The sequence below is a fragment of the Grammomys surdaster genome, unplaced genomic scaffold (genome assembly GCF_004785775.1).
Source record: "Grammomys surdaster isolate TR1022 unplaced genomic scaffold, NIH_TR_1.0 125349, whole genome shotgun sequence".
NCBI classification, from domain to species: Eukaryota; Metazoa; Chordata; class Mammalia; order Rodentia; family Muridae; genus Grammomys; species Grammomys surdaster.
In genome coordinates, this window is record NW_021620222.1 from 714,085 (window position 1) to 727,576 (window position 13,492).

At 46.1% G+C, this 13,492-nt stretch overlaps 1 protein-coding gene across 1 annotated transcript; it reads left to right on the forward strand.

The window, feature by feature from the left end:
* The first annotated feature begins 11 nt into the window (after nt 1-11).
* Nucleotides 12-9,438, forward strand: Siglecl1 (SIGLEC family like 1). The gene is made up of 5 exons (XM_028785832.1): nt 12-116; nt 5,550-5,700; nt 7,822-8,103; nt 8,456-8,561; nt 9,339-9,438. Exons 1-5 carry the CDS (start codon nt 12-14, stop codon nt 9,436-9,438), a joined length of 744 nt encoding a protein of 247 aa, XP_028641665.1.
* Nucleotides 9,439-13,492: the final 4,054 nt, after the last annotated feature.

Here is a 13,492-nt window from a genome sequence, read left to right on the forward strand (position 1 = left end):
CCCATGAGTACATGTATGAAGGCCAGAGGTCAATGTTCAGTGCCTTCTTCTATTTTCTCATCATCATCATCACCATCATCATCATCATCATCGTTGGAGAATGTGTGCCACTGGGGGTGGGCCTTGGGCTTTCAAATACTCAAGCCAGGGCCCAGTGTCACTCTATTTCCTCATGCCTGGCAATTCAAATCTAGAGCTCTCAGCTCGTTACCTCTCCAGCACCACATCTGTCTGCATGCCTCCATGCTTCCCACCATGATGAGAATGGACTGAACCTCTGAACCTATAAGCCATCTCCAATTAAATGTTGTCCTTTATAAGAGTTGCTGTTGTCACGGCGTATCTATACAGCAATAGAACCCTAGCTAAAGCACAAACTCTCTCCTTGAACCTGGAGCTTGCTGTTTAGGCAAGACTGGCTGGCCAGCGAGCCCCTGGGTCACCTCTTTCTGACCTTCAATATTTTGATGAGAGTTATATACTGTCACATGTAACTTTATGTGAATGCTGGGAATACAAATGCAGGTCCTCAGTTTACCCACCAAATCACCTCTACCGCCTCCTGGATAATGGCTTTCTAGAGATTCAGTCTAGAGACGCATTTCTATGTACCAGTGACAGATGCAGTGAAAAAGAAATCAGGGAGGCAATGCCATTCACAGTAGCTTAAAAAGTATCAGGAATAAACTTAACTAAGGAAGTGGAAGATATGTATACGAAAACTCTAAAACACTAAAGAAATACAGGAAAAGCGCAGAAGTCAGAAAGACCTCCTCATAAGAAATAATCTCTGAGGATAAACACCCTACCAAAAGCAATCTACAGCCTCAGTGCAGACTAATCAAAATGGAAACTCTATTCTTTACACACAAAAATGTTCTTTAAATCCAAACAGTCATACCGATACACACAATACCCTACATAGTCAACTCAACCCTGAGGAATAAGGGTCCTGTCAGAGGTGTGATGGCACTGTTTTTCAAAGTCTGAACCGAAACCACACAACCACAGCTGACAACTTTTTAATTTAAATTTTTATTCTGTGTGTAATTTTTGCCTGCATGTATGTTTGCGCACATGAGATCAGCCTGCTTGCGTAGGCTGGAAGGTAGCTTCATATCTGCTGAATTGGAATTACAGGCAATTGTAAACCACCATGTGGGTATTGAGACTTGAACCTTGGTCCTCTATAAGAACAGCCAGTGCTTTTAACTGCTGGGTCATCTCTCCAACTCCCAGCCATTGATCTTTGAAAGGGAAGTAAAAAGTATACATTGGTGAAAAGTAAGCCTCTCTCAACAAAACACATATATCTGTACACACAATGAAACCAGACCTCTCAGTCATATACAAAAATCAACTTAGATCCACTAAGATGAAGTACCACTTCCTCGGACAAGCTGCTCCAATTCTAGCTTCTGCAACACCATTCAGGCTAGACTGGGGAAGGGTTCATCAATCTCAGTGCTTAACATCATTGGTCAAATTAAGCTGGATGACGTGTGTGTGTGTGTGTGGGTGTGGTGTATGTGTGTATATGTGTATGTCCCCTGTGACTTCTACACATGAATTCCAATGATTTCCCTTACCTAATTTTTTTTATTTGAGGTTGTTTTGTTTTAGATGGTTTTTTTTTTTTTTTTTTGAGACAGAGTCTTGCTGGGTGCTTTTGCCTGTCTTTGGGGGAAGAAGCTGATGTGGGCACAGATGTTGGATAGATGAAGGTCAAAAGACTGATGATCTTATAACTTTCTAACTATGCTGGATGCTGGAGCGGATAGCTTCTGGAGACTTTTCAACACTCTCTTGCTCATTCTGTGGCTGATAATCACTGGCTTCTTCTTTCTATAACTTTCTATGCTTTATTTTACTACTTAGCTCTATCTTACTGTTCTGTGCTTAAAATCTCGCACTGTTCTAGGCTTCATTAAACACCAAGGAAACTTAACACTATTATTATTTACTTTATAAACCTCTGTGCTTGATTAGTGCTAGAAAACTTAACTCTTGCTTACTCTATAATTCACTGTCTTAACTCTAAGTTACCCTGATACCAAAAACTGCAGTTATCTGGTGAATTAATATCTACTTAATTATCCTCTCTCTTCTTCTCTCCTTGTCTGCTCAGTTCCTCGGCTATTGTTAAACGGCGGTGGGGGGGGGTGCGGATTAAGTAAAGGATTAATTAATTGCCAGGGCTCCTTTCTCTCTTGCCCAGAAGCCTCACCTTTCACTGGCCAGTGTATGTGTGTGTGTGCGTGTGTTTGCATGTGCCATGTGAGTCCAAGTGCCTGGAGAAGCCACGAGATAGCATCAGACCTTCTGAAGCTGGAGTTGGATGGTATTTTAGGTCAATTGATGCAAGAACCAGAAGCCAACTAGAATCTTCTACAAAAAGCAAGTAAGTTTTAAATGATTGTAGAATTAGGCACCATTTAGTAGCAGTATGATGTAAGACAAGAATGTAAAGTCTAAATCTAAAACCCTCCTATTCTTCTTATTCCTGTACAAACAGTATTGAATTTTCTTTTTAAACCAAATTTAATGATACTTAAGATCAGAGAAAACAGCTAAGAAAAGCATGAATGGAGAGTTTGGAGAGACAGCTTAGTGGCTAGGATCACTGGCTGCTCTCCTAGAGATGCCAGGGGATCTGTCTGTAAACCTAATCCCAGGGGATTGACACCCTCTTCTGACCTCTGTAGGCACTGCATGCACATGGTGTGCAGACATAGATGGAGGCACTCATACATATATATAAAAACATTAGAAATATGAATGGAAAGTAAATGAATAACAGCACAATGAACAAAACCAGGCAGGGGAGCTGGGCATTGTGACTCAAACTTGTAAGAGCAGCATATGGGTGACTAAAGCAGGAGGATTGCCATGAGCTCCACATTGGCCTGGGCAACACACACACACACACACACACACACACACACACACGACAAAATTGGTCCCTGAAGGGGATAGGAACTCCACAGGAAGACCAACAAAGTCAACTAAACTGGATGGAGTCTTGAGGCCTCTCAGAGACTGAATTATCAACCAAAGAGCATACAAGGGCTGGACCTAGGTCCCCAGCACATATGTAGCAGATACGCAGCTGGGTCTTTATGTGGGTCACAAACTGGAGTTGGGGCTACGCCTAAAGTTCTTGCTTGTCTGTGGAATCCATTCCCCTAGTTCAGCTGTCTGTTTGGGCCTCAGTGGGGGAAGAAGCACCTAGCCCTGCAGAGATTGATGTGCCAGAGTTAGGGGATTTCTGGGGGCTTTGGGTTCTGGTTCAATTCTCTCAGCGGAGAAGAGGAGTAGGGGTAGGTGCTGTGGGAGGGAAACCAGGAGGAAGGACAGTGATCAGGATGTAAAGTGAAGAAAGCAAGGAAGCAAGGAAGCAAGGAAGGAAGGAAGCAAGGAAGGAAGGAAGGAAGGAAGCAAGGAAGGAAGGAAGCAAGGAAGGAAGGAAGCAAGGAAGGAAGGAAGAAGATAAGTAAGTAGATGGATAGATAGATAGATAGATAGATAGATAGATAGATAGATCATCCTGAATAAGATAACCCAGACCCAGAAAGACAAACATGGTATATACTCACAAGTGGGTACTAGCCATAAATAAAGGATAACTATGCTACAATCCACAGACCCAAAGAATCTAAGTAACAAGGAGAGCTCAAGGGGACATGTGTGTATCTCACTCAGAAAGGGAAAACAGAGTAGACATCATGGATGGATGGGGGGGGAGCTATGTGGGAGAGGGGTGGGGACAGAGGAAGAGAGTACTTGGAAAGACAGCTGGAATTGGAGGGGGTGCATTTCTAAAATGAGCTAGAAACCTTGGACAATGGGAACTCTTAGAAATCCACGAGAGTGACCACAGCTAAAACTCCTAGCAATGGGGGACATGGAGCCTGAACTGACCATCTGTAACCAAGCAAAACTTCCAGTGGAAGGACTGGGACACTAACCCTGCCATAAAACCCTTGATCTACAATTTGTTCTGCCTACAAAATGTGAAGGGATAGAAATGAAGCAGAAATTAAGGGACTGAACAACTAGTGACTGGTCCAGCATGGGACCCATCCCATGGGAGGGAGCCCACCCCTGACACTGCTAGTGATATTCTGCTGTACTTGCAGACAGGAGCATAACACAGATGTCATCAGAGAGGCTTCTCCAAGCAATGGAACAGAAACAGATGCAAAGACCTACAGCCAAACATTAGGCAGAGCTTGGGGAGTCCTGCAGAAAGGGAGGGAGGAAGGACTGTAGGACCCAGAGGGGTCAAGGACACCACAGGAAAACCTATAGAATCAACTAACCGGGCGCATAGGGCTCACAGAAACCGAACTGCCAACCAGAAAGTGTCCACGGGACTGACCTCGGCCCTCTGCACATATGTAACAGCTGTGTAGCTCAGTCTTCATGTGGGACTCCTAACAGAAGGAGCAGAGGCTGTCTCTGACGCTGTTGCCTGCCTTTGGGACCCTTTCCCCCTACTGGGTTGTCTTGTCTAGCCTCAGTAGGAGAAGAAGCATCTAGTCCTACTGATATGCCAAGGCTGCCTGATATCCATGGGAGACCTCCCATATTCTGAAGAGAAAGGGAGGAGGAGAGGATTGAGAGGGAGGGGAAGGGGTAGGACTGGGAGGAGAGGAGGGAGGAGAAACTGCAGTTGGGATGTAAGGCAAATAAATAATTAAGTTAAAAAAAACAGAATATAAGATAATGTCATATTGATTGTCAGGCAAATGAAAATTAAAATCTCAGTGAGCCAGTCTCTCTGTCTCTGTCTCTGTCTCTGTCTCTGTCTCTGTCTCTGTCTCTGTCTCTCTCTCTCTCTCTCTCTCTCTCTCTCTCTCTCCTCTCTCTCTCTCTCTCTCTCTCTCTCTCTCTCTCTCTCTCTCTCTCACACACACACACACACACACACACACACACCAGAATGGCTAAATTTATAAAATGACTCTTACCGTGTGTGGCATTTTTGAAAATAATTTTTTTTAAAAAAGCATTTTTGAAAATGTGAAATGGGTCAGAAAGTATGTGTAATGTGTAAAGAAGAAGAAAATGAAGCAGGGCTTACCAACAGGAAAGGAAGCAAGCAGGATTGGAGGCCAACCTGTGATTTCATTAGAGTGGCCAGGGAGGCCTCAGCGTCCCATAGTAGCTTCTGATTGGCTCAGAGCCACCACAAAAAGGGGCGGGACATGCACCGCTCAGCTCCTGACTGTGGTGGCTATGCATCATAACCTCGCTGATTGGCTGTAGTGTAGGAGCACAGCTAGTCGTCGGCTGTTGGATAAGATGCTTCTACTTCACCAGGTCACTGACAGACAGACAAACACGCACGCGCGTGCGTAACCGCCCCCCCCCCCCCACACACACACTGCAGAACTGCTGAGACTGCCATGCAGCCCGCTTGTGGCTAGCACCTGGCAGACAGAAGATGACTGGCCGCCTGGGCCTGTGGGAAGGTCTAAGAATTCTTGTACATGGACGTTGTTTGTTCCTGATGAGCTTCTGGGGACGTGGAGTTTCTCCCTTAGTCAATCCTCAGCCAGTGGCATCCTTGGACCTCTCACGAGGCAGCCACAGAGCGGTTAGGCCGCTTGGCAACCTCAGCATCGAGGTACCGCGAGCTCCTTGGTTCATCCAAAGCCAACTCTGGATCAGCAGAGAGCGACTACACACCAGTCGGTTCGCGGGTGCCTCTTTCTATGCTAGTCAGCCTGTCAGTCCTCAGTACTTGGTCAGCTGTTCATCTTGCTCCCCTCGGTCACCCAGTCAACCTGTCATCCCTCTGTCACTTATTTGTCCTGTCTCTGTCACGCTCTTCTTCATCCTGTCACCCCCTCAGTCACCTTCAATGTGTCACCAGGTTAACCTGAAAAGAAGCTAGCAGATCACCATTCTACTAATAGAACAAACAAGAAGCCTGTGAGTTAATGATCGGTTTAGTGGCCATGAGAGCTAGCTTTGTAAATCAGTAATCCAAGAATCCATATCTGCCATAACTGCCAGGTTAATACATTAATTAGGCTCCCGCTAGCCTCTTGGTAAATTAATTCTAATTACACACTAATTAGTTCTTGGGAGGTGGAGGCAGGAGCATCAGGATGTCAAGGTCATCCTTGGCTACACAGAAAGGCCAACCTGGGCTACATAAGACTCCGTGTAAATTAACCAAACAAAGCAAAACATTCTAACAGTTGGAGAGCACATGCTAGCAAGAGGGCTTAGGAGACAGGCAGATAGAAGTGTGCTGAGGGAAAATAATTCTGTGGAGCCCTGAGAACAAGACATGAAGTAAAATGAGAAAGAGCAAAGGAAAACCAGGAAGGGATTCACGAGGAGCCATCTCAGACGTACTCCTTCAAGCCTGGCAGAGGAGAGCAGGAAGAAATCAGAATTATGAAGTCAGATCCAGCCCTACATCTCCAGCGCAAATTCCACGCATGTGATGTGAAGCTGCAAACAAAGTTGGAGATGGGGTGAAATTTGATTAGAGTGATGTGGTGATTTACCGGCAAAGCTTGGGCCAGGATGCAGATTGAATTTATTCCAATATCCAGAGCGAGGTTTTAAGTTGGCAAACAAAGAAAAAAGAAAGTCGACAGTACAGAAATGAGGCTCGTGTTCGGTGTGAACGTAAGGAGTGTTTATGACCAGGAAACCTGGGTAGCGTCCTCTTTCTGTGGAGGTGAAGGGTAGGAACAATCATTCTTTGTTGGTTTTTCTGTAATCCTGGTACTCGGGAGCCAGAGACAAGCCTGGTCTCTCTCTACAGCCAGTCACAGCAATCCTCCTGCCTCCATCTCCCAAGTGTTACGATTACAGGTGTGAGCCACCACATCTGGCTATAAACTTCTGATTGATTTACTCAGACTCATTTCTGGACAGTGAAAGGAACACCAAGAAGTCTAAATTCCACCCACCCCTCTGAATCCTGTCCCCTGTCCCTCACATTTCAACTCAAGCACACCACTCTTTCTCAATAACAACAGAGGCCTCTTCCATGGTCACTTGGCCTACAGTCATTCCCAACCTGGCCATTTCTTAAGTAGCCCCAGTGGAAGAACTCCAAAGAAACACACGTCTAAATCCCATCTCTGCACAGTGAACTATCCTTCCATGCATCCCTACTAGCTTCTGAGAGCTTGAAACACTCGAATACACAGTATTGGGGCTTCACGGAGGATCTTAGTGGATGTTCCCTATCCCTAGAAATGCCTGAACATCTTGTCCCACTTAATTCTTGCTTCTCTGGGTCATCTGATGCTTGGGATGACCAAGAGGGTCTCAAGTACCTGCTTGGCAAGGACATTTCTGCTCACTCACCTCCTCATCTTCTTTCAGTTGTCATCACCTCACTCCTGACGGTGAGTAGTATTGTATCCCTGGGAATTCTTGCTGTTGCATATGGACCTGCCACATCCACAGCTCAGTAAGTCAGATGAGCAGCCCTTCTAGAGCTGTCTGGGGAAGCTTCGGATGGGACTGTGAAGAAAGAGGAGAGAAGGGTGTACAGGACAGGGAGTCATTCTGGATTAGACACCATCTCTGTGCCTAGAATTCCCCAGGAGGGCACTGAGAACATAGTTCAGCAGGAGAGCACCTGCCTAGAGTCCCCCAGTGAGGATCTGGGAGTGGGCTCAGTGGTAAAGCATTATCTAGCATGTAGAAGGCTTTGAGTTTCACCCCAGTGTGGCAAATATAGAAAATAAGGCTGGGTCCTGAAGGAAGATGAAAAAGGAAAGGCAGGTCTCCTTCCTGACACCTGACCCCTGGCCCCTGACCCCTGACCCTCCCTTTCCACAGAGACTGCCAGACTGCTTAACTCCTTCTGTTCTGTGGAGAAGACATTGCAGTGCAGTTGTTCCTTTCATGGGATCCCCACACCCTCTGTGGAGTGGTGCGTGGACGGTGTCCCTGTGGATGGGAACAGTGGACATGGCCACCTCCAGGTGACCTCTACCACACTTGGTCCCTGGGATAACAGCACCCTCAGCCTGGCCAAGGACCCAGAAATGGGCACAGTTCTTCTCTGTGAGGGAAAGAACCAACATGGAATCTATGGTCTGAGCATCCTACTGATGTCGAGTGAGCATAGGGACTTGGAGACTGGGTGAGGGCAGTGAACAGGGAGGGCCTAGCACTGAGGCCAGAAGAGGGGCACATCTTGGAATCTGAATCTGAGCCCTTAAAGGCTTCCTGAGAGAGTGCAAGATGGCTCAATAGGGAAAGATGCTTGCTGCCAAGGCTGACAGTCTGCGTTCAATCCTTAGGTGTCACGCAGTGAGAGGAGAGAACAGACTACTGCAACTTGTCCTCTGACCGCCACATGCACACTGTGCTGCATGCAATGCCCCTACCCAACACACAAAATGTCATTTAGAGATTTTTTTTTTTACTTATAAAATGAAAGCCTTACTGAAATGTCTTCTACTTCCAGGAAAGGGCCCTTTGGCTCCCCAGATTTTCCTGGAAGCTCTGCTACAGGGTGTTGTCTATGCAGCCATAGCAATCACACTACTTTTTTTCTGCCTCCTCCCCTTCATGTGAGTATGTCTTAGCTAGTTTTCTGTTACTGCAACAGAATAACTGAGATGAGCTAACTTATGAAACACAAAGGTTTAGTTATCTCAGGGCTCCAGAGTCTGAGGAAGTGTAAGAGCATAGTTCTGGCATCTAGATCCAGCAAGGATTTTCTTGCTATATCACAAGGTAAAATTCAGAGCAAGAACCCTTTCTCATAAAGTCACTAACGCCACCATGAGGGCCTGATCCCCTCTAATCCTATTGAGAAGGGTGGTCATTAGGACTGGGTGGCTCTCTATCAAGGGGAGAGGAGAGGAGCAAAGTGATATAGTGTGAAGAGAAGGTGGGTTTAAAGACAAATACAGGCTAGGTCTATTGCTCAGGTGGTAGAGTGCTTGCCTGGCATACATGGGGCCATGGGTTCAATCCCCAGCCAGCACTGCATAATCTGAGTGTGATAGTGTGTGCCCATATTCCCAGCACTCAGGAGGTGGAGACAGGAAGATCAGAAGTTTAAGGTCATTCTTAATGTGGTGAGTTCAAGGCTGGCTTGGGAAGATACATTATACTCTTTCTCAATAAATAATCAATCAGACAAACAAACAAACAAATGACAAGACAGTGCAGAGATGGCTCAGTAGTTGAGAGAGCAACTTACAGAGAAGTTGGGTGGCTGTCCCTAGATAAAACAGCCAGCTGGCAGGCAGTACTGTTGAGATTCCAGACTTGGATGCTGATCAAAGCCAGAGCCCACATGGAGATGCATAGAGGAACTGATCAGAGACACATCTCCATAGAGTGAAGCTTCTCAGGACAAAGCAGGCAAAGAAGTGTTCACAGATGAGAGCACAGACGGTCTCTACAGCTGGGATCCCATGTGAAGCCCAAGAAGCCTAGGGAATCCAGAACTGAGCTATCCTCTGAGGATAAGCTCTCGGTGAGTGCTCCTTCCCCCAAGAAAGGAATCCAGTCAGCAGAACAGTATGTTAGTGGGAGAAAGCTTGCATGCTGCTTTGGAGAGATGCTGCCCAGCCTGTAGCCTGGAAAAGGCCCAGTGAGCTTGCAGATTGTTTCACTGAAGTTGAGACTCCAAGAGCCTCATGGAATAAATTAAGATACATAGTTCAAAGGATAATTAGGACTATCAGAACACGGTCCATATACACCACACACACACGCAGCACACACTCGTATACACAGACTCACTATACATACCACACACATACACTCTATAAACATATCATATACAGACACACCATAAATACCACATGCATGTGTGTATACACACTATACATGCATGCCATATACACTACTCACACTCATCCATATACATCCACATACTGACAATATGCATATAATACACACATGCACAGATATATACATGCATACACACATACACACACACACATACTCCATTCACACAGGTACATACATATGCACACAATACACACACACACACACACACACACATATATATATATATATATAATACACACACATACACCATACACACACACACACTGAATCCCCACTGGGAAGTGGATTAATTCCACCCACCCACTACCCAGCAGTAGTGGTAGCATCAGAGTGGAAACCACAGGCTTGACTTCTGGTGTTCAGCAGGCAGCAGCCACCTTCAGCCTCAGGCCCGAGTCTTGGCCAAGTACTTGGAGACTAGGTAGTCCTTAAGTCTCAGCTCTGTGACCAAATACCTTACAAGAGTAACTTAAAGGATTTGTTTTTGGCTTATGGTTCAAGAAATACAGTCTGTGATTATCAGTGCTGGCTGTCAGTTGGACAGGATATAGAAATACTCAGGAGACAGGTCTCTGGACATGCCTGTGGGGCCTGTCTTGATTTCATTGATTGAGGTGGAAAGACCTGCCCACTGTGGGTGGCATCATCCCTTGGCTGGGATTATGAACCATATAAGTGGAGAAATTGAGCTGAACACTAGCTGGCATGCATAAGTTCATTTCTGTGTTTTCTGATTGTGGTAGTGATGTGATCAGCTGCTTCAAGTTCCTGCTGCCTTGAGTTCTCCATCATGAAGGACTGTACCTTGAACTATGAACCAAACAAACTTTTCTGGCTGGAGACATGGCTTGGTGGCTAAGAGCACTTCCTGCTCTTTCCAGAAGACCTGAGTTCTGTTCCAAGCATACACATCAAACAGCTCACAACTGACTGTAACTCTAGCTCTAGAGAAGCAGAGAGCTCAGGCAGGAAGCAAGGCCAGCCTCTAACTGAGCCACCTATTACAGCCCTTCACCCATCCCCAAGTATTCTACAACCTCCCAAAACAGTACCTCCAGCTGAAGAACAAATGTTCAACACAGGGAAGCCTGTGTCTAATTTCTCATCCAAACCAAATGCTAGGTTGCTCCTTCCCTTGCCCTGAACCTTCAACCCCAGGACATCTTGGATGGAACAGTACTCTCTTCATTCTTATTTGTCATCTGTGAGTCTTCAGGACCATAGGCACTCTGCTGTTATTAGTTACTTTCTGTTGTGATAAAACACCAAGATCAAGGAAGGGTTTGTTTGGGTTTGTGGTTCCAGAGGGTTTAAAAGTCCATTGTGCATGTGGTAATGGGCATGGCATCAGGAGAAGGGCGCTCACATGTTCAAATGCAAGTAAGAAGCTGAGTGTAGACAGTAAGTGGGCCAGGCGAAACTATAAACACACAAAGCCCACCCCCAGTGCCATGTTTCCTCTAGGAAAGCTGGGCTCCATATCGCAAAGGCTGTGACCTCCCTAAACAGTGCCACTAACTGGGGACTAAGTGAGCAAATACAGGAGCCCATGAGGGAAATTTTTCATTCCAACCAGTTCACCAGATCCCTCCTAAAGCCCTGTGCACAGAGCTAGTGTCCCTTTGTGCGCTCTCTCTCTCTCTCTCTCTCTCTCTCTCTCTCTCTCACACACACACACACACACACACACACACACACACATTCATAGGCTTGTGTAATTTGAACACTTGTTTCTCAGCTGGCTGTGCTGTTGTGGAGAACTATGGGACCTTTAGGAAGTGGAGTCTGGCTGAAGGAAGTGAGGTGTGTGGTTGGTTGTGGAGCTTCAGCTTCTGTATCCTGGTCCCAGTGTCTGTCTGTTCTCTGATTCCTAACTAGAGACTCAGTGTGACCAGTTGTCTCATACTCTTCTTGCTATTACCACCCCACCTCAGTGAGCTGTATGTTTTCTTAAACTGTGAGCCAGAGAAAATCTTTCTTCCCTATGCGGCAGGTATTTATTTGGTCAGCAATAAGAAAAGGAACCCATGCAAGGCATCTCTTTAATCCTACCAGTATTTCCTGAAGTGTCTCCTAATCTGCAGGCTGTGCAGTGTGAGGTCCCAGGGATGGGTCAGACTCAGCTTGGCCCTCAGAGAGTCACTAAGCTGGTAGGAAGAGGTGTTCTCACAGAAAGAGAACCAAACCAGAGGGTCGGGGTGATCCAGAGCATGGTGAAAAACTTGCCTGAGGACATTGTATGCAATGTCTCAGGAATCTGAGGGATATTCTGGGAGCCCCTAGTTGCACCAGGGAGGGACCAGAGGGAAAAGAGAGGATTTGAAGGCTCCAGCCGAGGTATTGTGAGGATAGTTAAGCAACCATTTGACTCATGTTTACTCAGAGTTCCTCTTCAGGTTTGGCTCCTTCCCTGTAAATCAGCTGCATCACCTCCCTTTCTCCCCACTCCTTCTTCACCTTCCAGGAAAAGGAAGATAACCTGAAGCCAAGGAAGACCATGGAAACTGCATCACATACAAAGTTCCCATTATCTGGGGAATTACAAAAACCCATGGAGACCCCAGAAGCCCCAAGTCCATAATAAACTTGAGGTCCTGAGAATCTGAGTTCACTAAGCCTCTTAACCTTTATACATCCCATACACTTCAAGGGATGGAGATACTTTGGGGCCTTGGGAGACTTCAGGACTTTGAAGGTCACCTAGTTGATTTGTTATTTGGGTGAACCAAAAGATACATGTCTCACTCTGGGGCAAAATCCCAGGGGAGAAAAATGCACATGGCACTGTGAAACAAGGGATTTTCATCCCTCTCTTCATGATCAGTTCCACAGACTGTCCCCAAGACACAGAGGCAAAGACAGAGACAGACAGATAGTGCTTAGCAGGTGATCTCCCACCCTTATCTCTCTGCCTTAAATTTCTATAGGCTCACATAAAGTATACTTGAGTGGAGACTAGGTTGTGAAAAGTGGTACCCAGAGACACAGGTAGAGAAAATATGCCATGATGAATTCGAATTCAAGTTAAAACATTGGAAGGTTATGTCATGGGACCACATCCTCAGAACTTCGACTCCTTGAGAACAGGAACGTGCCTGTCACAGAAACCTCCCTGTGTCATCAGTACTGGGAACGGTGCCTAAAATATAAAATGCATGCAGAGCTGTTTGCAAGTACTTGAATAAATGAATGGGTTCATTATGAACTGTTACAAGGGTTGAAGCAAAGCAGTGGAATGAGCAGATCGATAGAGAAAGATTGTTCTCTGTGTAAGAGATATGGTGTGTGTGGTGTCTGGGAGGGACAGAAGTAAGACAGGCAATAAGCCTACTTAGGTGAATACTGTAATGTCTCTTAGTGCTTTATGACTTTTCTGGGAAGATGTAAAGTGTTGTGTTTTATAAAAAGAAAGAGAAACCAGGGATATGTGTGGTGGAGGCTTGTTAAGGTGTGGGGGAAGGAGGTTCCTCTATGGGCCCATGCTGAGGCATCCCTTTCTCCTGATGTACCAACCACATGATGGTATGGTATAGAATAGAGTTTATTCCAGCCATGGGGAGGAGAGTTGAGGGAGGAGAGACAGAGAGAGGCAGAGAGACAGAGAGAGGCAGAGAGACAGAGAGAGGCAGAGAGACAGAGGCAGAGGCAGAGGGAGGGGGAGAGGGAGAGGGAGAGGGAGAGGGAGAGGGAGAGG

What these genes read in the sequence shown, in the direction of transcription:
- Siglecl1 (XM_028785832.1), top strand. Translation starts at nt 12, where the DNA reads ATGTATGAAGGCCAGAGGTCAATGTTCAGTGCCTTCTTCTATTTTCTC. An exon ending in GAGCGACTACACACCAGTCG is followed by an intron (nt 5,701 to 7,821) that starts GTTCGCGGGTGC and finishes CCCTTTCCACAG; the next exon opens with AGACTGCCAGACTGCTTAAC. An exon ending in GAGCATCCTACTGATGTCGA is followed by an intron (nt 8,104 to 8,455) that starts GTGAGCATAGGG and finishes TTCTACTTCCAG; the next exon opens with GAAAGGGCCCTTTGGCTCCC.